We start from the raw sequence: 25,931 nt of genomic DNA on the forward strand, positions 1-25,931 counted from the left end.
TGGAACAATTTGTAATTTCTGTGGGTTGGTAATGAAAAGTGGAGGCATCACGCGATTCAAGTCTCATTTAACGCATAAGGACCTGCATAACAACACCAAAAAGTGTCCAAGAGTGCCGCCCGAAGTGAAAGAAGAGATACGATTGTTGGTGCATGACAAACAAAAAGCAAAAGCAAAGAAAAATGCTGATATTGAAGACATTCGTAGTCAATTACGTGGCACAATGGGGACTCATCATACACATTTGGTAAACGAAGATGATGATGATGAAGATGCTGAGGATGAAGATGTGTATATGTATTCGACAGATATGCACCCAGATGAGCGGGATGCATATCGATCTGCAGTTCGTGCCTCGAAAGCATCTAATTGGGAACGTGAACAACATGAGAATATTGTAGGAAGCAAACGCAAATCGGGAGAGTCTTCTATTGGTATACCGTCGACGATGCGAAAATCATAGAGTATACGACATTCGCATCATTCACCCCCTATTGCCTCTTCGCTTTACAAGTCTTCTGCAGCAAGACAAAAAAATATCAAAGAAATATTCAAGGGTGGTACAATTAAAGAAACGATAGGACGCTTAATTAGCAAATTCTTCATTTATGAGAGTATCGCACCTGCAAAAGCAAAGCCTCATCACTTCAAAAATATGATTATTGGTGCACAACAAGTAGGTAATTACTAATTTATCAAATGTTATATTGTGTTATACTTTTAGTAAGTATAGTATTTTGTGACATGTTTTACATATGAAGTGTAGGAATGGGAATCGAACCTCCATCTCCATATGAAATAAAGAACAAATACTTGGAAATGGAGTACAAATAAATGGAAGCTTATGTGAACCAACAAAAGGAAAAATGGAAGACATATGGGTGCACAATAATGTCAGATGGATGGACAGGGCCCACGAAATTAAGTATTATTAATTTCATGGTTTATTCTAAAGGGACCACGGTGTTCCTTAAGTCAGTCGATGCATCGAACTATATCAAAGACCACAAGTATATTTATGAGCTTTTGAAGACTATTATCAAAGAAGTCAGTAAGGAAAATGTGGTCCAAATTGTCACAGATAATGGGTCGGCATTCATGAAAGCAGGGAAACAATTAATGAAAAAGTATAACTTATATTGGACTCCGTGTGCGGCACACTGCATCGACTTAATCTTTGAAGACATCGGTAAAAGACCCAGTGTTATCGAGGTGATAAACAATGCTCGCAAAATAACTAACTTCATTTACAATCATGGTTGGTTACTAGCACAAATGAGAAAGTATTGTGGTGGAGACATTGTTCGGCCAGGAGCTACAAGGTTTGCTACCAATTATATTGCTCTTAACAGTCTTCTAAAAAAAATGGTTGATTTGAAAAAATTGTTTATGAGTGATGAATGGGCACAACACAAACTCAGTCGAACAAAACTTGGATGAGAATTGGAGCAATTATTGTTTGACCATACGTATTGGGACAGATTGACAAATATAGTTTCATTATATGAGCCATTATACGTGGTGCTTCGACTCGTGGATTCTGAAGTTGTTCCCACAATGCCATTTGTGTACGAGCTTATGCATGTGATGAAAGAGAACCTTATTCGTCAAGGAGCTGGAGATTGGATGTTCAAAATAATACAAGATCGTTGGGAGAAAACACTAAAACATCCACTTCATGCAGCAGGTACTTAAGTACTATATATCTTTATAAGTTTTTACTTTGTATTTAAGTTTCTTTAAAAAAAAAAGTACTAACTCTACTAAATTTTATTGTAGCATACTTCTTGAATCCAAGATTTCAATATAGGCGTGGAGTTGGTAGTGATCCGGAACTACTTCAAGCTGTCCATGATGTTTTTGCAAAATTAGATCCAACTACTGAATTGCTTGGTCAATTTGGAAATGAGGTGAATAAAAAATTGTTATTTTTGTCAATAAAACAATAATTTCATTCATCAATTTATTTGAATGTTTACTAACAAATTAAATGTTGAATACATAGCTTGTACTTTTTCGAGATGCAAAAAAAGGATTCGGTGATCGAGCGGTAATTGCAGCAAGGTCAACCATGGTGCCCGGTGAGTCTTTATAGGAAAAAATTGATTATCATTATTGTAAATTCACCACATAAATATTTATATGATTATCAAATTCGTTGCAGCTGAATAGTGGTTTATGTATGAGAATTAAACACCTACATTGAGAAAGTTAGCCATCAAAGTTCTCTCACAAACTGGGTCATCTTCTGCATGTGAGAGAAATTGGAGCACGTTTGCTCTCATCCACACAAAGCAACGAAATCGTTTGGCTTACCCTCAATTGGAGCAATTAGTTTTTTGTTACTATAATATGAGGCTAAAGTTACGCGATATGGAGACAGAAAATGATCGAGTTGCTGAAAAAGATTGCCTTGATCTTCTTGACATTTCAGCCGAGGTGGGTGAAGAAGAAGATAATCAATTGTTCCAGTGGGTTAGGCCTATACACTTGGATGACGAAGTTGGAAATCCTGATCCACGAATTGCCGCTCATGCTCGAGAATTTGGAGTTAATATTGAACGTGTGTTGTCTGAAGAAGTTCACTCTGAAAGTTTTAGCAAAGATACTAATGATTCACTTCATGCAGCATTGCATTCCCACCAAGAGATTGACTCCACAAGTGTTGGCCATAATAGTAGACCTAGTGCTGTAGGTACTTTTGCTTCTGGTTGCGATGGTTCAAGAGGTGGAACTGATGGTGGAGGTGATAATGGGGGAGGAGATATTGATGAACGTCGACATAGTCAATATCCAATTAGCCAATTTACTTGTGAAAATGATTTCACACACTGCACACAGGATGAAGACCATGGCTCTAGAAGAGCTGGTCCAAGCATAGGAGCTATTGGGAAGCCTTATAGAGGAAGAGAACGAATGATGGAACCATCTAACGAGGAGTTACTTTTAGGGAGTTTTGAATCTATGAGTATAAGGACTCAATTTAGTGACTCCTCGAATGAGGCTAACGTCTACCCTCCTCATGTGATGAGTTATGGTCAACCTTCAAGTTCAATAGATGAAGAGTATGGTATGTTGCGTTATTTCCCTTCCAGACAAATACCATACCAAGTTCCATATCAGATGGAAAAAGGATTTGACGTTAACACATGAGTGAACTTTGAGTATCCTATCCATGTAGAGGTAGTAGGCAAGACTTAAGAGATATATGCATGGCATGTTAGAATTTATAACCAATATTATCGAGGCTCATTGAGTTGGTACCAATATTCTCTCCAACAGCAAGTCGGGGTTCCTTCATCTATCAATCCCATTGAACCACATCGATCCTCATTTTGGTACTAAAGGGACATTGCAATGTAATGTGTACAAATTATTGATATTTAATGAAATGAAGTATTTTATGTGACTTTATAATGAGAACAATTACGAAATTAACATTTCTTATAGATCGACATGATATAATTACATCTAATATCGCAAATTATATCATATGTATATCAAATTTTTCAATAAAACAACTTTAAAATGTCTATTATACTTCTAATTATATTATTATGAGGTTTTCCTTGCATTTCTATGAGTTTTTAACAATTCTAAGCCTACCGATATTTTTTTCCAGAATATCCGCCGATATATCTCCGATATATTTGATATATCCGTAAAATCGAAGTACCGATATATCCGTGATTACCGATATTTTCATCCTTGCTTGTGAGTTCGTGTTCTTTATTTATGTCATGTAAATACTATGCATGTTTGGTTTTGTTCTCCTAATTGCTTGTCATTATCTTTTATCTTAACCTTTCTATTCATATTGGAAGTGTATTATGTTTAAGATATGTTGTTCAGGTACACTTTCCACTCTTCACCTTTTAATTCTATGAGCATGCATGTCTTGTTGAACATCTCTATGTTTGATGTTATCTTAGCATGCTTAATGTGTTGTTAAAATTACCTTCAGCCTTTCTTGGTATCTTAAGTCAATCAATTAATTGTCATACTTTTCTCAGCCTAACTAGTAGAGACATTTTTAAGACTTAGAGGGTGTTATTTTTTTAAGTACCTTTTCAATAGGTAACCTGATCCCCAAACCTAGACTCAGGTTTTTCAAAGATACGCTTTACCAAAAGTTTAAGGAGTGGCAACTCTAGGTTTTTTTATAAAATACATTTTTTCACTTAAAAAGTGAGTCTTGTTGTTAGGTGGGAGCACACGTGAAAAATACGGGTCCACATACATATCCAAACCTAGAGTATTCATCATTAAAAATGATAAAGTACCCATACCCTCTCTATGTATGAACTCCAAAAGTTTCACACACATTAGTATACATTAATTCCAAACATTCCTTGGCTTTATATTCTTAGCAATAAAAGGCCTCTTAGTCATTTTACTATCTATATAGGATTCGCAAACTAGAAGAACCTCTGAAATCAAAGTGTCCAAACTTGACCAATCTTTGGATCTTATTTAGATTAAAATAACATAGGCTTTAGAATCCAAATGTTTAATTAGTGTTAGGTCCTTTCTTTTAGTGAGATCTAACTATTCTCACTTCTTAGCAAAGTGATAATGGAGTCTCACATAAAAGATGTAATGCCTCCCACTAACCTCCACAACTAACCTTGTAATTGAAATTAAGGTATGTACATTCTCATCATATATCCTTTTCATTTGTTGAAAATCATGTAAAATATTATAAATAGTAGGCCTGAAAGCTATCCACCATAGTTGGTGAAATTACCACTATTTATTCAACAATAAAAATATGATATATACTTTCATTTTTCCTTTAGATAAATCGAGCATTCCCTTTTCATTATCCCAAAGGGTTATAAAGAAATCATTGCCCTTGAGTTTGTTCTCTCATTCATTTTCTTGAACTTTCCTTATTTAGTGTTCTTCTTCTTCTTTTTGATAGAAGAACCTAAAGAATTCTTGACTTCTATATGAATACCCTTCCAATCTTTGAGAATCTTTTTATCCATCGTAAAAGAATTTGGTAAGATCTCTTAGATGACATGAATCTAGGTGTTCATAATAGTCTTAAAGGCAACTTCTCTAATTGACTTGTCTTTATCACCAAATAATCCTTGTAACTTTAAGAACACCAATAATTTGATTTTTCTAGGCTATCAATAAATCGTCAATTAATTTGATGATTTTTTTTCCTGGTCCCATTGCTTTATACCCTACTTATATTTGCTTGTACCATGGTCCCATTCATTTTTACCCTACTCTGATTTCCTTTTACCTCATATCATTACTTTGTCTTAAATTTATTGTTTTAAAAAAAGAAAGTATATTTAAGCAATATTTTACCTTTAATAGAATTATATGATTAATTTATTATTTTTCTAACATATATGTGTTATTACAACCTAAGAAAAGTGAATTTTAACAATTTTTGTTAATTTGCTCCCATACATTCAAATTCTACTCCCTAATCTCCCGAGTTCTCTAATTCTACTTTGAATGAAGGAATTACAAATAGTCTTAGGGTTTTGTATCTAGGGTCTCATTTAGTTGTACCTAGGTCTTATTCTTTGTACCTTTGTCTTAACTTGTACCCATAGTTAAATAATATAGATTCTTTTACTAAAAGGAACAAAGAATTGATAATCTTTGAAATATATATATATATAGAGGTAGATAGATAGATGATTTTTACTGACGTATTTTAATTTTTCTTAATTGGAGTGATTCTCCTCTCATACCTTCATAATCCGCTCTCTAATTTACAATTATACTCCTTGATACTTTAATTCTACTCCTAATGAAAAAATTGTAAGTGCTCCGAAACCAATCTACTCAAAGTCCCATTTTGTCATACCCTACTCGCATTCCTTTACGCTTTAATCCTATGTCTCTGCACCCATATTGATTATGTTCTATTTCTGATTTTCAAGCATATCTATATATATTAATTATTAAAAAATATCAATAATGAAATTATTTAAATTTTTATTACATGATAAAAATAAATTACTCAAATAAAATATTTTCTTTTCTAAATCAATGACTAGGATCAAACAACCGGATCCTAACTGCTAGGATCACCGTAGTTACTACAGCTAATTACTGGATAATATTTAGCGAGTGGTGCCCAGTGCATTTCAATGCATGATGTGGCGTTGTATTACGTTTTAGGGCAGACTAGTCTTTCAATATGCCCTACCGACACGTTATTTCTTGGTTGCTGTGCGTTGGTCCATGGTTTATACAATTTCGCTTTTTGTTTAAAATTACCAACAATATGAAATTAGCTAATCATACCTTTACTATATCATATTAATATTATTTGTTGGTTTACTTTTGTCATTAATTTTAGTTCTAATTTGTCTATCTATCTTTAGAAGTTATAAAAATTTTAAAATAATCAAGATCATATTTAAATTGGTAGGATATAATATATGATAGGATAAAAGATGTAATGTTATGTTATATCTCATATTTGGTTGGTGATATGATAATTCATTTCATCACATATCTTTTGTTCAACTAAAGGAGATAAGATAATTCATGAGATATATTATTTTATTTTATTTTTTATCATTTCTACATGGAAAGTGTTAATCTAATGTTAAGATATGAGATATATATATCCCTATATTAAAAAAAATTATTTTTAATAATTTTTACTTTTTTTTAATATAATTATTTTGTAAAATAATTTTTTTATTTTATAAATTAAATTTATGGTTAAAAAAACTAAAAAAAATATTTATAAAATAATATTAATCTATGAGATATAAATTATTTTTATATATCAAATAACATAATATAAAAAAATTATTTATAAAGTTTAAATATTTTAATAATAAATATTGTTAAACATAAGAGAAATTTCATTTTTTTTAAATATAAAATATTGGAATGTGATAGAATTTTTATTTTAATCATTGAAATAATATATATTTTATATTATTTTTTATTCATTTTACAAAATCATATTTATATATCATATCTCATATTTGGTTAGTGATGAGATATGATAAACTATTTTATTACTTATCTATGTTCAACAAAACATGAGATATATTAATAATTAAAATTTTTTTTTATCCATTTCAAATAAGATATGTTAATCTCATAGTAAGATATGAGATATATATATCAAAAATTTATTTTTTTATCTTTTATTTTTTATTTTTTATTTTTTCAATATACTCATTTTAAAAAATAATTTTTTATTATAAATTAAATTTGTGATTAAAAAAGAAAAACTAAAAAAATATTTATAAAATAATATTAATATATGATATATATAAATTATTTTTATATATTAAATAACATAATATATAAAAAAAAAAGCTTATTTGCAAAGTTTAAATATCTTAATCATAAATATTGTTATACATAACAAAAATTCCATTTTTTTAAATAGAAAATATTTGAATATAATATAATTTTTATTTTAAACATTGAAAATAATATATATTTTGTATTTTTATTTATTTCATAAATTAAATATAAATATAACATAATATAACATATTCCATTAAATATGTTACTTTAAAGTATCATGTTCATAAGATATGTATTCAAGGAAACATATTACGACGTAAGATATGTATATTTTAGAATATCATAAATACATATTTATATCCTATCAGAAAACACCTCCAATACTATATATTTCTTATCTCATGGGATAATATTCTATTCTATACTATCCTAATGTAATCTAAAACAATTTATGGTTGTATGATATTAATGTAAAGAGAACATATTTTATGAAATTTTAAAAATCAACATATATAAATGCCAACTTAATTTATTGTACAAATAATGTTGAAGGTAGATACTCCAAATTCAGTTCAAAGAATTTTATAAATTGTTCTTAAATGGAAGATACGGTACATGAATCCAATCCAAGAAATAGTAAGAATTTTTTATTTCTCTCATCAATTCTAAAATCCAAAACTTGAATTAATATCTTTTTATTCATTCCTTTTAAATTATATTGATTTATTTTTAAGGTTATATTTGAACTGGACTTTGATTTTGACTGAATGGTTTAAGAGCCCAACTCCTTGATATATATATATGCTCAAATCTTAAATCCATATTTATGAGCATTCAAATTCAAATCTTTTTTTTTTTTTTTTACCATTTATTTATTTATTTTTTTAGTCAAATCCATATTTATGGGCACTCAAATCCTTACTTACCATTTGCCAGTCAAATTAATATTTATGAGTATTCAAATCTTTATTTACCATTTTAATTTTTTAATCATATCATTTTTAGAGAGGAATTATCATAATATAAGGATATGCATCACCCATTTAGGCAAGTTGGTCTTTAACCATTTTTCATAGTTAGGTAATTTGATGTAATATATATTATTAGCATATCAAATTGTATATTATATACTATATATTAGCATATCAGTTAGCATTATACATTTTTGAAACATAGAGTGCTTTATATATCATTCAAGTTGTAGGATATAACTGAATCATAAGAAAATATTAAGAAAAATAAAAAGAAAAAAAAATCAACTTAAAATTCTCGTGCACTTAAGGGTATAAAATAAGTAGAAAAATCAATAAATGAAAGTAATGATGAAAATATCGGTTTTTACGAATATATTTTACAATCTGAGTGTTATAAGATTGATAAAAAAAAAATTAATAGAAATATTGAAAAAAATTATAAAAATAATAATCATAGACATATTGAAATTATTTTAACCACAAAATTGATATATATATATATATATATATATATATATATATATATATATATATTAGGGCTATTTGATTAAGATGACATGTTTTTTTAGGGTTGTTTAATTAAAAGGATTATTGAGAACCCAAATTTTAAAATTTAACGGTTTATTTTTTTTATCTTATTTGGACAAAAATATCAATAACTTTTTTCTTGTAAGAATATATAATAAAACAAGTAAAATTAACTTATTAATTTTATTCTAGGGCCCCACATGGGAAGCAGCGAAGAAAACAATGCTTTATTTGTTGTTGGTGCTTTATTTATTTATTTTTTCAAAATTGTTTTCTAAAATATAGAAAGAAATAAAAAAAATTCAATTTGAAGAAACTTATTCAAAATTTCTAAGATTTAAATATAGTGATTATTTAATTTCTCTTCACTTGGCCTCTTTTTCGTCCTCCTTTCTCTTAAACTATAAACTCCCATGGAGCTTGAAAGTATGCTAATAATTTTGAATACTCAAGTGTAATATATTTATTGCATATATCATAAATAATTTAGAAATTTACTATGCGGGACAAAGAATGTTGCCTAGTATGAATGTTGCCTCAAGTTAAGTTCATAATATGAAGATTTGGATTCTAAATTAAACATGAAAGAAATGGAAGAAAAAAAGAGCTATGATTTTTCTTTCTATCAATGCCTGTAGAACAAAATCAAGCTAAAAAGGAATCATATATGATTTAGGTGGAGATGATACCTTTCAAGTTTTCAACGAAAGTTAATGCATCCTTTGAATTGTAGCTTTGGATGGTATGAATTCCTCACGGCGTGGTTACGAATTCAATAAGTTTGATATCGTTACACTCATGCAAGCATTTGTCAACTCCCAAATCCTCCAAATTGCATATGTCAACTAAAAGCTTCCTTTATTTTCTGACACCTTCACATTGTATTGTCTTCAGGTAACAAACTCTGAATTTTCATGCGTTCAAATCATTCACAAAATTGAAGAATGGTTAGAACAAGCGCTTTTTGAAGTGTTGGGGTCGGGGCTTTTTTAGGTACGACTTATTAATTCTATCTTTTAAAAAATATTGTTGGGTCCGATAAGTTGTGTTCAAAATTGCACGAACTTTGTACCATTTGAAGAAAGAAGCTGATTGCAAGGAGCGGTTGGCCACAATTGGTCCCCGTTTTGTGTCATCCAAGTTGTGCCTGCCCATCAAAAACCTCAAATCACGGGTCACACAAAGCCATAAACATGTGTCTAGTAATTATTAATAATTACTTTGAATCAAGACCATCAGTTGGTTGGGCAGAACTGAAAAATCCATGATTGATAGCTACCAATTCAAAAGGAATCTTAGAGCCGTGGTTTGATTATTCACTATAGTGCATGTGCTTAAAATTCTGTTTGGCTAGTAGGAAATTGTAAGATTGAATGATAGAAAATCATGTGGGGGTTCGATGGCTACCTAGAGAAGTATATAGATACAACCACCTCATGGGTCACGTGCCAGCCAGCCAACCAAGTTGTTGACTAGAAATTGGTCGAGCACGTGACTCCCAGCTACCCCGTAGTTAGCTCTTCGGTATATAAAACCACCCTCCTCTTCTCATTTTTTTGTCATCCTCACCATCGACCTCCTCTTTGTAACAGCCACTCCTCCACCTCCAACCACCACAAGCCTCATCCATCTGAAGATGGTGACCGTCAACGAAGTTCGCAATGCCCAGCGCGCCGAAGGCCCAGCCACCGTGATGGCCATCGGCACTGCCACTCCCCCAAATTGTGTGGATCAAAGCACCTATCCTGACTACTACTTTCGCATCACAAATAGCGAACACAAGACTGAGCTCAAAGAGAAGTTCAAGCGAATGTGTAAGATATATTAATCTCTATTTTATTTTATTTTATGTTATTTATTTATTTTTGTGTCTTCTTCTTGGATTTTATTATACATACTCATGTGACATCTGACAAGTTGGTTATTACCATATTTCCGTCTAACCACATGAGTTCAATTCTACCAGCCTATGTGTATACAAAGTATAGTGAATGGTTATGAAACCAAAATCTACGGAGGGAAAGTCAATTTACTTGACAAAATATGCTAGATTAGATGCCCATATAATAGAGCAAAAAGATGATTGTATGATGAATTAAATTAAAGTCGCCAGAATTGTTTGTCTAAGATGCTGGTATTTATCTTCTTTTGACTGTCTTCATGAATTTTCCGGTCTGTCATATATTTTCTTTTCTTTTATTGAAGATTTTAGATTAGATAATTGTCATACTGTTTTTAATCACTGCCACTAACTACCAGATTATGTTATTTCTTGAAGAAGTTTTCCTCACTTAGCATGTAAATTAATGCTTCTGACTGGTTGGTGAGGTAAAATAGGAGTTCTTCTTTTTCCTTTCACCCCTTGCTTAAAGTTTCCTAGATCCATCAAAAGAGAGAATTCGTCACTTGTGAAGGCCATTTTCGGCACCAATATTGTTTGTGGAATATTGAAATGCTACAAGTAGAACACAATCTAACATGGATATTGTGAAATACATGGAATCACAGGTGACAAGTCTATGATCAAGAAACGTTACATGCACTTGACAGAGGAGATCCTGAAAGAGAACCCCACTGTTTGTGAATACATGGCAGCTTCCCTGGATGCTAGGCAGGACATGGTGGTGGTGGAGGTACCAAAGCTAGGCAAAGAGGCAGCCGCAAAGGCCATCAAGGAGTGGGGTCAGCCCAAATCCAAGATCACCCACCTAGTCTTCTGCACCACCAGCGGTGTTGACATGCCCGGTGCTGACTACCAACTCACCAAGCTGCTAGGCCTCCGCCCATCGGTGAAGCGCTTCATGATGTACCAACAGGGCTGCTTTGCTGGTGGCACGGTTCTGCGCCTTGCCAAGGACCTTGCCGAGAACAACAAGGGCGCCCGTGTCCTTGTTGTCTGCTCTGAGATCACTGCTGTTACTTTCAGGGGACCTAGTGACACTCACTTGGACAGCCTTGTTGGGCAGGCACTTTTTGGCGATGGGGCGGCCGCTGTTATAGTTGGTTCCGACCCGATCCCAGGGGTGGAGAAGCCCATGTTCGAATTGGTTTCAGCAGCCCAGACAATCCTCCCCGACAGCGATGGCGCCATCGATGGGCATCTCCGGGAAGTGGGGCTGACCTTCCACTTACTTAAGGATGTGCCCGGCCTCATTTCCAAGAACATTGAAAAAAGCCTGAATGAGGCCTTCCAGCCTTTGGGCATCAAGGACTGGAACTCCATTTTCTGGATTGCACACCCTGGTGGGCCTGCAATCTTGGATCAAGTTGAGGAAAAATTAGCCCTAAAGCCTGAGAAGTTACGCTCCACACGACACGTCTTGAGCGAGTATGGTAACATGTCAAGTGCTTGCGTGTTGTTTATTTTGGACGAGATGAGGAGGAAGTCGGCTGAGGAAGGGCTGAAGACCACGGGTGAGGGGCTGGAATGGGGCGTGCTCTTCGGTTTCGGACCAGGGCTCACTGTTGAGACCGTGGTGCTCCACAGTGTGTCTACTTGAGGGACTAAAAAATATCTACTGTTTCCACTTTACTTGCCTGATTTGGTTTTCCCCTTCTCTTGTTGGTATTGGACTCTATTTCGAAGTTGTGTGTGGGTAGGCATCAAGGGTATGGTGTAATAGATTGCATTTGAAAAAACAACTTGTATACCAACTTATGATAATAATGATGATATGCTTTTTCTAGCCCCATGGACTAAAATTTCTTCTTTGAATTACAGGCCTTTTTCAAAGAAAATCACTTAACTTCTCCTTGAAACTGATATTAGGAAAGACCCACCACTTGGCCTCAAGGTCGGTGGAAATTTGTGAAGAGGTCAAAGTCCTCATAACTTGTTAAATACATTGTCATGCCCCAAATTTTGGACAACCTAGAACCCCAAACGTGAACTTGGGGTAAAAGGTTTGAACTTAAGAGTTACTCCCATCCAATAAACCAATTCCTCTAAATAGTTTAATATTAAATGAATAAATAAAATAATACCAATAGTTATATTATAGGGATCATCTAAGGTAAGTCTCAATTACTACGACAAAAAATTGATTGTAGATTTTCAACATTATAATAATTCAACAATAATTTATACTATAAAACTTAAACATAAACTACTACCTTTGGAACAATGATATATATATATATATATATATATATATATATATATATATAAAAAGATAATTATGTGTGGACCCCGTATTTTGCTCGATGCGTTCCCACTCGATGATGAACTTGTTTTTCATTTATTTGTGAAAAATTGATTTTTAGAAAAAGACTTGGAGTTGCCACTTATTTTTATTTTATTTTTTAAGGGAAAAACAAAATAAGAAAGAAAACCCTAAATGTGACTTCTAAAGGAGAAACGGGTCTATGAAAAATTGAGTTTGGGTCCGAGAGTCAGGTTACTTATTGGAAAGGTATGGTAAAGACCGTACCACCCTTCTAAGTCCCTAAAAACGGATCTCTACTAAATAAGGTGAAGCAAGTGTGACAATTGATAAAGAAATCAATAGATATCAATGAAATTATCAAATATTAAAGTGAATCATGCATAAAAATAAACAAAGTGAGAGTGAGATCGTACCTTAGCAGCATGTAATAGTACGCTATCATGGAAACAAGGTTAACTCAATTATAAAATTATCACATACATATCAAATAGCAAGACAAAGATCAAACAATATTCATTAAGCATAGTAGTTGACAATGAGAAGAGATCATATGTAAGGCCTCCACCAAAGCCCAATTGATTTTGCATGAATTAATCTCATAAATTCCATTGTTTCTGGAGTTACGAAAATTCATTCATGCTTATTAAAAATCAAAGAGAAATAGAAAAATTATTTTAAAATCAAAGAAAAATGTATGAAAGTGCTTGCTTGAAAGAAAAAAGGCAACAAGTTTATTAAAAACGAGATTTTTTGTGACCCTAAACCTTAAGGAAAGATGAAAAGTGGTAGAATTAAAGGAATATTTGAAAACTGGAGTGAAATTAAAATTATTTGAAAGAAAACTAAAGTTTTGAAATTTATGCAAAAATTGAAAGCTCGAAAATTATTTGAAAACTAGCGTTTTAAAAATTAAATTCAAGAATTAGAATTTTGGGAATTAAATTTGAAAGAAATTGGAATATTGAAAATTATTTGATAATTGGAGTCTTAGATATTAAATTATGAATTGGATTTTTTGGAAATTAAATTTGAAAGAAATTGGAGTTTTGAAAATTAATTGAGAATTGGAGTTTTGGAAATTAAATTATGAATTGGAGTTTTTGGAAATTAAATTTGAAAGAAATTGGAGTTTTGAAAATTAAATTATGAAAATTGGAATCTTGGAAATTATTTGAAGATGAAATTTAAAAAATAATAATAATAAATAATAATAATAATAAACAAATGTGAACATTGGAATTTTGGAAATTGGGAATCAAATTTGGAAATCGGAATTTTGAAGAATTCTTTAAAGATGGAATTTTAAAAATAAATATAAAGATTAAATAAATAAATGTGAAAATTGGAATTTTGGAAATTGGAAATTAAATTAGGAAATTGGAATTTCGAATAATTATTTAAAAATGGAATTTTTAAAAATAAATAGAATAATAATAATAACAAAAATAATAATGATTAAATAAACAAATGTGAAAATTGAAATTTTGGAAATTGGGAATCAAATTTGAAAATCGGAATTTTGAAAATTTATTTAAAGATGGAATTTTAAAAATAAATAATAAAATAATAATAACGAAAATAATAATGATTAAATAAATAAATGTGAAAATTTGAATTTTGGAAATTAGAAATTAAGTTAGGAAATTGGAAATTTGAAGAATTATTTAAAGATGAAATTTTAAAAATAAATAAATAAATAGAATAATAATAATAACGAAAATAATAATGATTAAATAAATAAATGTGAAAATTGGAATTTTGAAAATTAGAAATTAAATTTGGAAATTGGAATTTTGAAGAATTATTTAAAAATGGAAGTTTAAAAATAAGTAATAAAATAATAATAACAAAAATAATAATGATTAAATAAATAAATGTGAAAATTGGAATTTTTGAAATTGGAAATTAAATTAGGAAATTGGAATTTCGAAGAATTATTTAAAGATAGAATTTTAAAAATAAATAAATAAATAGAATAATAATAATAAAAATAATAATAATGATTAAATAAATAAATGTGAAAATTGGAATTTTGGAAATTGAAAATTAAATTTGGAAATTGGAATTTTGAAGAATTATTTAAAAATTGAAGTTTAAAAATAAATAATAAAATAAGAATAACGAAAATAATAATAATTAAATAAATAAATGTGAAAATTGGAATTTTGGAAATTGGAAATTAAATTAGGAAATTGGAATTTCGAAGAGTTATTTAAAGATGGAATTTTAAAAAATAAATAAATAAATACAATACTAATAATAACAAAAATAATAATGATTAAATAAACAAATGTGAAAATTGGAATTTTGGAAATTGGGAATCAAATTTGGAAATCGGAATTTTGAAGATTTATTTAAAGATGGAATTTTAAAAAATAAATAATAAAATAATAATAACGAAAATAATAATGATTAAATAAATAAATGTGAAAATTTGAATTTTGGAAATTGAAAATTAAATTAGGAAATTGGAATTTTGAAGAATTATTTAAAAATGGAAGTTTTAAAAATTAAATTGGAGAATCAAAATTTCGAAAGATTATTTGAAAATGGAAGTTATGGGAATTAAATTTGAAAATGAGAATTTTGGGAAATTATTCGAAAAAAACTTAAAGTAAAAATTGGAGTTTTGGGAATTTATTAAAATATCAAGAAATAAAAAAAAAAAAATGGCAAGTGGCTATTGAGATTATGTGGTAGGTGACCATGCAAAGTGGGAGCACTTAGAATATCACAATGATCATCTTTCAAAACTCAGGGTGTCCATAATTTCTGGTGTCTTTGGATCTAGATTCTCATTAGCAGCCACAATTGGTCACTAGCATAAAAACCTGGACTCTTTGATCTCTATCCGCCGCCATTTACAATGTGGACTTTGAGTTTGCTGAAGGGACGAGTTGAGGACTTGGGGCCATTTTTGGCCTGCTCCTTTTTATTGTGAGCTGCTAATGGGTGCAAGATATGCTTCCTCCTCTGACATGGCGTCAAGGTGAGCTGGTGTTGAAGCCGACAACAGCGCCGACGAGTCAATCTTTCTTCAAGCCAAGGAGCTCACAAAACCACTTGGAGGTTGCACCCATTTGTCAGTGCCGAAAAACGACTAGCAGTTTTGGGTATATGACTTGGGATTGCGTTTCCGGAAGCAATCAAAAGAGGGGAACAGAGCAAAGACGAGCAGAGTATAAGAAAAAAGAAAGAAAAAAAACAAATAGAAAATCAAACAAAAATTAAGTGTATGAAGCCTCATTTCATATGTCCTCCATGAGCTTGGAGCAGGTGGGGAAACATCAAGAAGATTCAAAACATGGATATACTTCCAGATTGCTACGCGGTGTATATAGAACAAAGCCACGACAACCTAAAATTGGCCTGCGTGAATAGAAAAGAAATCAATAACAACAAAGTATATAAAAAGAAATATTTGGAAATCAATAAAGTTCAACATGTAAATCCTCAATGCCCACTCTCAGTCAATCACGATAATGCTAAAAAAATCAACAGAAAATGGAGTAAAATAATGAAGAGAATCGCAAACAAGAAAAAAAAAGTTGTGGCCATATCTGATAGATCTCCCCTCGAACCCAGCTTCGAGCTTCCTTTCTCAGGTTGCCCTCTCCAAAAGTCTCAGTTGTCATTCCCTTTTCATACAGTTGTGTCCCTGTTTTAGCCGTCATCTTCTGAAAAACTCTAGAGCAGCTTTCCATTTCCTTCTGTCCTATCTGACCGCCTAAAAATAGCCCACTTCTCGGGTGGTCAGAAACAGAAAAAAAAAAAAAAAAAAAAAAGCCTCATCCTCTCCAAGAGGGTCTACATTATGGTTTTCATTGCAAAGCCTCTTCAAGAGCTTCAATAGTCACTAATCTTTTCATCAAACTATATCTGCATCTAAAGAAGGAAATGGGTGAGTATTTCCACTATGCTTAATAGGGGTGTTTCTAACCAAGGGAAGGTATAGTAACTTACATCATAAAAAAGCTTAACATGAATATTAAAACACCCAATTATCTGCCACTAAGATTAATTAAATTTTGATGTGATAATCATGTCCATAGTTTGATAATAACATAAAATATTTATCTATTACTAGCATATCTACAACCCAATATATTTATGTCAAGTAAGGAACATTCAAAATTTTAATTTATTGGAGCATTTACCTTATGAAATATTTAAACTATATAAAACTATACTACTCACTATAATTAAAATATCAGGAAACTCAAATATATGAAATTTATATTCATGATAATGCTTGTGCACACACAATCTGTTGAAAATTCCAAATTTCTCCATTTCCTAACTCTGTATCAAATAGGTGCATACAATCTACTCTAGGTGCATACAACTTTCTCCATTCCCTTACCTTGGTTCAAATAGGTGCATACAATCTACTCTAGGTTTCTTTGTAAACTATTCTAACGGAAACAATGACAATACAAAACTATATAGAATAATAATCTAGAGAAGATAGTAATTACACCTAGATTTGGATGTTTCTAAATCAAATCTATGTAGTGAAGAAAAAGTCTAGAATCTTTGGAAGTCTCGTACACCTAAGATCTTCTACTCGATGACTCTAACCATGATCTTAATACTCCAAAGGGTGAGCTTTGGGAGAGAGGAAGTTTTAGTTATCCTACTTTCTAGAGGTGGAAGACAAAAGATTTACAAACCCTAACGCTTATGGGGTATTTATAGAGTTCCCATACTAGGCTTAAATGGCTTGAGCTCACATGGGCTTGGGTTACTTAATCTAACCTAAAACGGGTCTTAATTGATTGATTAACTACACATAGCCATCTAATTAATCAACTAACCCAATCTAGAGGCCTTGTTTACTATCCTTTGTGCAACCTTGCATAATTACTAAAACACCCTCATGCACAAGAGTGAACTTATAGCAAATCAACCTCTCATAAATCATATCACCAAGGTATATGAACTCAAAACGGAGACCACTAGGATCCATACAAGTACTGGCTCCCTTAAAATCTAATTTTGAAGTTGATTTAACATCTCACTATAAACAATCAACTACACTCCAATACCCTATGTAAATAACTATGAGACAAAGTTCGGGTTCATAATCTACTATCTACTACATGTAGACTCCCCATGAATTAACATTTGTAATCTAACAAGGTAGTTCTCTAAAGAAAATGCTACGACCATAGTCTTCTAGATCATAAGTCCTTTGGATCACTCAAGGGGACACGCTTGTTAGGATAGAGATTTAAAAACATGACATGATGTAATAAATTTGGAATTCATTATTCATTTAATGATATTCCAAGTTTACTTTTATATACTCTTATTCCATACATTATACTTTATGATTAATCTAACCTAACATCTCTTGCATTGTATATGACTTGGATGCATTAAAAGTTGCATGAAAGATCCAAGTCATGAGTTCTTTGAAAGTATATGACTAGTTCATAGGCTAGTTTATGGAATTAGGTAATCCATTTGAGGTTATAGTGTACCACCTCCTAATTGGAGGGATGATTGGTCTTTACCATCAAGATGGGGTTCCCATGGTAAGTGCACTAGTATGTATGGTTATACATTGGACAATACCTATGATGAGTCATGACATAAGACTATTGGGTAGTCATGACTTTACCAAGCTAATATTTGTGTTGTCTCTCAACCTTGAGAGAATTTGAGCTTGTGTAGAAATTAACAATGGATTCAACCTACAGGTGAGATTGTAATCTAATAATAAATTCTCTATGGATTTGGTCACTATTGATGGAAGTCGGTAGCAACAAGTATTCTCAATAGAGCCACCACGATATATCATGGACTTAGAGAAAGTGTGTCCCTTAGGTGAACCTAAGGACGTGTGATCATGAAATTTGTGGGTCCTTAGTGATTCCTTTAGTGGAATTTGATATATGCTCTTAGTGAGCTAGTTAGAGCATGCCATTTGATCACACAATATGAGGATCTCTGTAACTTAAGGATTGTAAAGATAGTTTTAAAAGGCTAATAGTTTCCACCTTGTTAGACTATGAATGACCAGTTCATAGGGAGACTATATACCGTGGACAGTAGGTCACGAGCAGTTGGTGTCTTATTGTAATACACATAGGGTAGTGGAGTGTAGTTCACTCTCTATAATGGGATGTTAAGTTAAATTCATAATTGGATTATGAGGGAGATAATAATGTCCTATGGGTCTAATGGTCCCCGTTCGAGCTCATATTCCTTGATGGCATAATTTATGAGGGTTAAATGTGTTTTTATGTGCATAAAGGCATTTTGGTAATTGCACAAGATTGCACAGGGTAAGTGAATGGTATATGTGGACTAAGCTTAATAAGAAGCCTATAAATACCCTGTTAGAGGTTAAGGTTCCTAGTTCAGTCTTACCATCTCTCCTTACAGTTCAGAGACAGAACCCTAGCTTTCAGCCTTCAAATCTCCACCATCTTGGTTCCTAGACTCAAGAAGGAGTCATTGGGTGGAAGATCATGGAATTTACGAGACCCATTGTGGCTTTGGAGCTTTCTACACTGACATGAATCAATTTGGGAACATTCGAATCATAGATTTGACACTTTCTTTTGATTTGTGGTATCTATATTGGTTTTTGGAACCAAGTTTTTTCACTATGCTTAGATCTAGAGAACCCTAGGATAAGATTTCATACACTCTATCAATCCAAGGCGTGGGAATGGAGCAATCCAGGATTTCCCAACAATGTTATCTCAAACTCATGAGATATTATGGTGTCTCTATTAAGAATGCCTATTACCACTAGCCTCCATCAAGAGTAACCCAATCTATAAGGATATGCAACTATTGACACCATAGATCTAAGTAACAAAAACAATACTAATTTTTCAAAAATTGATCTTTTAGGGTTAAAGTACTAACCTTTAAGTTTGAATGCTCCAAAACCTTAAATTCCAAGTGTTAAAGATGACCTTGAAGTTGTTGGAAATCTCATAAACCATGACCTTCTATTTGATGACTCAACCTTGTTCTTGACACACTTTTGGTGGGGAAGAAAAAAAAGTGGAGGCTATGATTTTCTTTCTCTCTAGATGGTGGAAGCCAAAAAGTGATGGAAACCCGAACTCCTATGGTGTATTTATAGGGTTCTTAAATGGGCTTAAGTGACTTCAACCCATATGGGCTTAAGTCACTTAACCTAGCCTAATTGAGTCTTAATTAATTAATTAACCCAACAACTGCTAATTAATCAATTATCTCAATCTAGAGACCTTTTTCACTCACCCATGTGCAACCTTGTATAATTACTAAAATGCAATTATGCACAAAAGTGAACTCAGATCAAGGGCCACTGGGACCCATAGGAGTATTGGCTCCCTTAAAATCCAATTCTAAAGTTGATTCAACATCCCACTATAGAGAATCAACTGAACTCTAGTATCCTATGTAAATAACAACGAGGCATTATATGTTAGGGTTTGTGACTTGCTATTCATTGCTTTTAGTCTCCTCATGAACTGGTGTTCATAGTCTAACAAGGTGAAAGTTACCAACCTTTCAAGACCATCTCTAGTATCCTTGAGTTATAGATCCTCTTATTGTGTGTTCAACTAACATATCTTAACTCTCAGAGAATTTATGTCAAGTTCCACTTAAGGAACTACTATGACCGTACTTTCCATGAACACACCTCCTTAGGATCACCTAAGAGGAAACTCTGTCTCAATCCCATGAGCTATCATGGTGCCTCTATTAAGAATACTTATTGCTACCAGCTTCAATAAACAATGACCTAATCCATATGGAATATATGATCAGTTTACGATATCACACATAGGTCAAAGCCACTAGTAACTTTAGCTCAAGCGTAATATTATCTCAAGGTTGAGAGACAACATAATGAAGCAGCTTGGTGAGGTTATGATTACTTGATAACCTTAAATCATGACTCATTATATGTTTGATCCAATGTGTAACCATACATACTAGTGCACTCACCATGGGAAACTCATCTCGATAGCTAAGACCAACCATCCCTCCAATTAGGATGTGGTGCACTATAGCCTTTAATAGGTTGCCTAGATCCACGAACCGACTATGAACAAGCCATCTATTTGTAAGGAACCCATGACTTGATCTTCCGTGTAAATCCTAATGCACCCAAGTCACGTATCATACAAAAGATTGAAACATGAATGCTCATAAGTGTAATGCATGAAATCATGATAGATAAAAGTGAAATCATTAAATAATGAATTCAAAATTTTTTTACATAATGTGATGCTTTTAAAGGCTCTATCTTAACAGTGACCATTTTAGGGTCTTACTCACAGGTTAAAGCCTCCTATTGACTTTGACACAAGCTCAATATCCTCTATAGATTGAGAGTCCATGTAATATAGTAGATTGGTGAATCATGACAATCAATAACCTTATGTTACGATTCACCATAAGTCCTATCCAATATGTAACCATACATACTAGTGCACTCACCATGGAAAACCCATCCCGAAGGCTAATACAAGTCATCTTCCCAATTAGGAGGTAGTACACTATAGTTTCTATTAAATTGCCTAAATCCATAAACTGACTGTGGAATATTTATCTACATACAAGGAACCCATTATTGGGATTGAGCCCTCGAAAGCATGACATGATTTAACAAATAAAGATTAATTTATAAATTTATTTGTTTATGTTTCTTGGTTTCCCTTTATTATCATTTTTCCATTAATTGGTTATTCGAGCATACATGCCCCACGTCACTTGCATTGTACATGACTAGATGCATTAGGAGTCATATAGAAGATCCAAGTCATGGGTTCCTTGCAAAGTGGTGAGTTGTCCACAGTTGGTTCATGGGTTTGGGTAATATTCAAATCAAATGTAGACTTTATTCTCTATATCTATGCTTTTTATGATATTTTTGTTGTTTTTGAATACTTGTTTATCCATTGCAATAGATTTAGAGAGCCTAGGATAGAGTTGCATACACCTTATGAGATCTAGGGCATGAGAACGGAGCAATCCATGGTTCCCAACAACTGGTATCAAAGCCCTACGGCAGGTTCTAGATTGTTAAATCTATTTTAGGGTGTGGTAACTCTATTTTGAAGGGTTGTTTTAATCATCCCATGGACCAAATGGATGAATGAATGTCATTATAGTGGTTATAATTTTATTTTTTATTATTATAATTAATTTTGGGTTATTATTATGTTTGGATCTATTGATGATATTTGATTGTTGTTCTCTAGATTGGGTTATACACCTCATAAAGGGTATAAGATTTTGTTTGATTATAAAAATCTTTACTTTTCAATAGATGGGTTGTAAGCTCCATTAAAGGAGCATAGGAATTTTTATTATTGTAAAAATTTTAGTTTTTTTGTATCCATCTATTGTGATCTAAGAGAAAAGAAGGGATCTTGAAAATTCTTTTTAAGATTTTATGGTGGTTTTTTTTAAAAAAGAAAGCAATCTTGGAAGTTCTTGTTTGAGATCCATGGCAGCATAATGATGTTAAATTTAACTCAAAATCGGGACTATCTCCCAGTATTTTCTTGGGGCAAGCCTCATAAGGTAACACTTGCTCTTTATGTGTTTCCTCTTTTAGTGGTACTTCAGTTCTTTAGACCATTCTACTCTCCCATTGTTATCACATAAGAAGATCTTAGATGAAATAGCCAAGGGAACTTCCCATAAGCCAAAAGGCTTCCTTTGCTGTTATGGAAACAACAAAAAACCACTTAGAGTGTACAGATACCCAGAGGTAGACCTGCGAGAGTCCTTATCATACTGAAGTCCAATTTCCTGATACAAAAGGAGTACTAGTATATCACAAAGATTCACAAACATATAATCCCTCGTTCTCCAAAGATACTAGAGTATATGTTTGACATATGCCTAAAGCTCTAATTAGGAAATGGACTAATATCCACTCATTATTCTTACAATAAAACAAATATCTAGTTTAGCACATAGCATCACATACTTAAGGTTATTCATTGTAGACGCATTGAATACCACCTTAATGCAATCTTTCTCCTTAGATGTTGAAGGACATTGTTTATAAGAAAGATGACTCCAAATCCAAAGAGTGACAAACCCTTCTTGGAGTTTCGCATCATGTGCTTGACCAAATGCTTATCTATGTAGGTGACATGACACAATTTCCCTATTCTTGAAGTCCTAAAGGACCTTAACCCTAAGAATATATTGCGTCTTCCTCTATATTTTCATCTAAAACTAAGTAGACTACCAAATCTTGACTAATGGCAATATCCTTACTTCCTACAATGACGAGATTGTCATCTACCTATAAGATCTTAGAGCATCACCATGCTTCCTTGTGCCTTCTTGTACACATAAGGCCTTTGCTATGAAAATGTTTGGTTGTTGTATCTTACAAATGTGACACATTGCAATATATAGGAGTAATCTGATGGATTTGAGTATGACCACTGTTGAAAAAGTTTTCTATAGTTGAAACAAAGTTTCAAACTATAACCTTTAGCAACAATCTTAGTCACATAAAACTCAAGCTTTCCATCCACTCTTGTGTTCCTCTTGTAGACCAACTTACACCTATGAGTTTTATCCTTTTAGGTGCTTCTACAATAACCCAAACTATGTTAGAATACAAAGATTCTAACTACCTTTTCATAGCTCCTTGCCTTAAGTGAACACAAACATTGGTCACCCACTTCATCATAATCTATGGGATATGAACCTCCCACTATGATGAGGCACTAGTGTACTAGAAATCATAGGAATGATATTTCTTTAACTCTTTAGATCCATAGTATCCTATGTAATGTGGGACTATCTTCTAATATATCCTTCAATCTATATCACTCTTTGCTTTATTCCTTATCATATAGTCTTTATAAAAAAAATCTAACATTTATGCCAATGAATATCTTCTGATGATCCTGACTATAAAGGTAATAACCCAAAAATCCTCTTAGATATCCTATAAACTAATATACCTCTTAAGGAAAAGAGGCATTACACTGTTTATAAGACATATCCCCAAAAGAATCTTAGAAAATATGAGAAACCTATCCACAATCTCACTATGTACAACAAAGCTTGATATCTATTTTCTCCCTCTCCATTTTGCAATGGAGACCCTAATGCACATGCTTAGGAAAACATCTTGTGCTTCAATGAAAAGAATCAAACTTATTAGACATATCACCTTGATTTAATCGAATTGGCTTGGTATGTATACCCAATAGGTTATCCGATCCCGCCTTAAATTCAATAAATGAATCCAAGGCATCGGATCTTCTATGTACATATCCAAACCTAGAGTAATCATCACTAAAAGTGATGAAATACCCATACCATCCCCATGCATGAACACTAAAAGTTCCATACATATCAGTATGCACTAACTCCAAACATTTCTTGGCTCTAGTCCTCTTGGTCATTTTACCATCTATATAGGATTTGTAGATTGGAAGATCTTCTAGAATAAAAGAGTCTAGACTTTACCAATCTTTGGATCCTATTTAGATTAATATGACCTAGGTCTATAAACTAAATGTTTAATTAGTGCTAGGTTTAATTATGAGATTTGACTATTCTCATTACTTGGTAAAGTGATAATGGAATACATGTAAAGGAAGAAACATTAAATCCCACTAACTTGCATAACTAAGTTGCATTTGAAGTTAAGGTAAGTATAATCCCATTATTTAACCTTCTCACTTGTTGAATATCCCATAAGAGCTTATAAATAGTGGGCCTGGAATCTATCCACCATAAATGGTGAAATCTACCACTAAATATTCAACAATGAGAAAATGATGTATACTTTCCTTTTTCCTTCAGGTGAACTAGGCATTCCTTTTCTAGTGTCCTAAAAGGTCACAAATGAAGCACTTGCCCTTGAGCTTGCTCTCTTATTCTTTCTCTTGAATTTTCTTTATTTGGTATTCTTCTTCTTCTTCTTCTTGGGAGACGAACCTGAAGAACCTTTGACTTCTATATCAATACCCTATAATCTTTAAGAATCCCCTAGTCATCTCGAAGGAAAATGGCAAGGTCTCTAAGATCATATGTATACCTGGTGTTCATAATAGTCCTAAGAGTAGGTTGTCAAGGCTAATCTACCCTTATCACCAAATAACCATTACAAACTAGAAAGAGAATATCAAAGTCTTTAGTAATAGACATGTGTTGCTATTGTAACATATTATCCAAAAATCTAAGTATTAGACACTTGGTCTTCTAATCTATCTAATACCACCTTGATATACCACTCTTTCCTTTTGCAAGGCTACTTCATAAGGAATAGCTAGCTCTACCTAAACTAGCTTCTATGCAATTAGTTACTATATCCATAATAAAATTAGTCCAATTGATTAGTTGGGCTTGGCCTATTGTGAGAAAAAGAGTGATAATAGAGCCAACATGATATTTGTAACAAAGAATATAACCAAGCATATGCAATTGGTAATTAATTTAACAAAAATGTAGCACTCTCAAACTACATGTTCTTTTACAAGGTATCCTAGTATAATAAGAATCAAGCCTATGTGGGGCAGGTCATGATCTTATTACTAGTTAGAGACCCTCTCAGATTGATCTCATTGCCTTAACTATAAAGGTATTTAAAGGCAAGATCAATATACATTTTATTTGGCCTATGGACTATGGAAATGGGACTGAGTGGGATGATTCTACCACTTCATATCCAATGTCAAGTGTATAACCATTGTCCTTGAACTATCAATTTCACCAAGTAAAGACCCCTATTGTAGGGGTGGTCGCTCCTACTATAAACATGTCTAGTCTTGTCCATGTAGAGAGTCGATATCTCCTAATTTTTAGGGCTAACCCATTGTGGGGGTGGCAATGAACCCAAATCAAGATAGGCTCGACAATGGAGGTCGTGGGTTTGCCTAAAGCCCTCTTCCACTTAATCTTTTGAGATAAATAAGAGCACTTTAAAACCGTTGGTAATTTCCTTGATGAATAAATTATCTACTTTCAAAAATATTTATTTCCTAATTGGAAACCTAGTGTAATAGGAGAA

At 32.4% G+C, this 25,931-nt stretch overlaps 1 protein-coding gene across 1 annotated transcript; it reads left to right on the plus strand.

Annotated features, from left to right (window-relative positions):
* The first annotated feature begins 10,307 nt into the window (after positions 1-10,307).
* On the plus strand, positions 10,308-12,441 carry LOC117914849 (chalcone synthase 2). Its single transcript, XM_034830349.1, has 2 exons — positions 10,308-10,567; positions 11,262-12,441. Exons 1-2 carry the CDS (start codon positions 10,390-10,392, stop codon positions 12,251-12,253), a joined length of 1,170 nt encoding a protein of 389 aa, XP_034686240.1. The 5' UTR covers positions 10,308-10,389; the 3' UTR covers positions 12,254-12,441.
* Positions 12,442-25,931: the final 13,490 nt, after the last annotated feature.

Source organism: Vitis riparia, chromosome 5 (assembly GCF_004353265.1).
Source record: "Vitis riparia cultivar Riparia Gloire de Montpellier isolate 1030 chromosome 5, EGFV_Vit.rip_1.0, whole genome shotgun sequence".
Classification (NCBI taxonomy): Eukaryota; Viridiplantae; Streptophyta; class Magnoliopsida; order Vitales; family Vitaceae; genus Vitis; species Vitis riparia.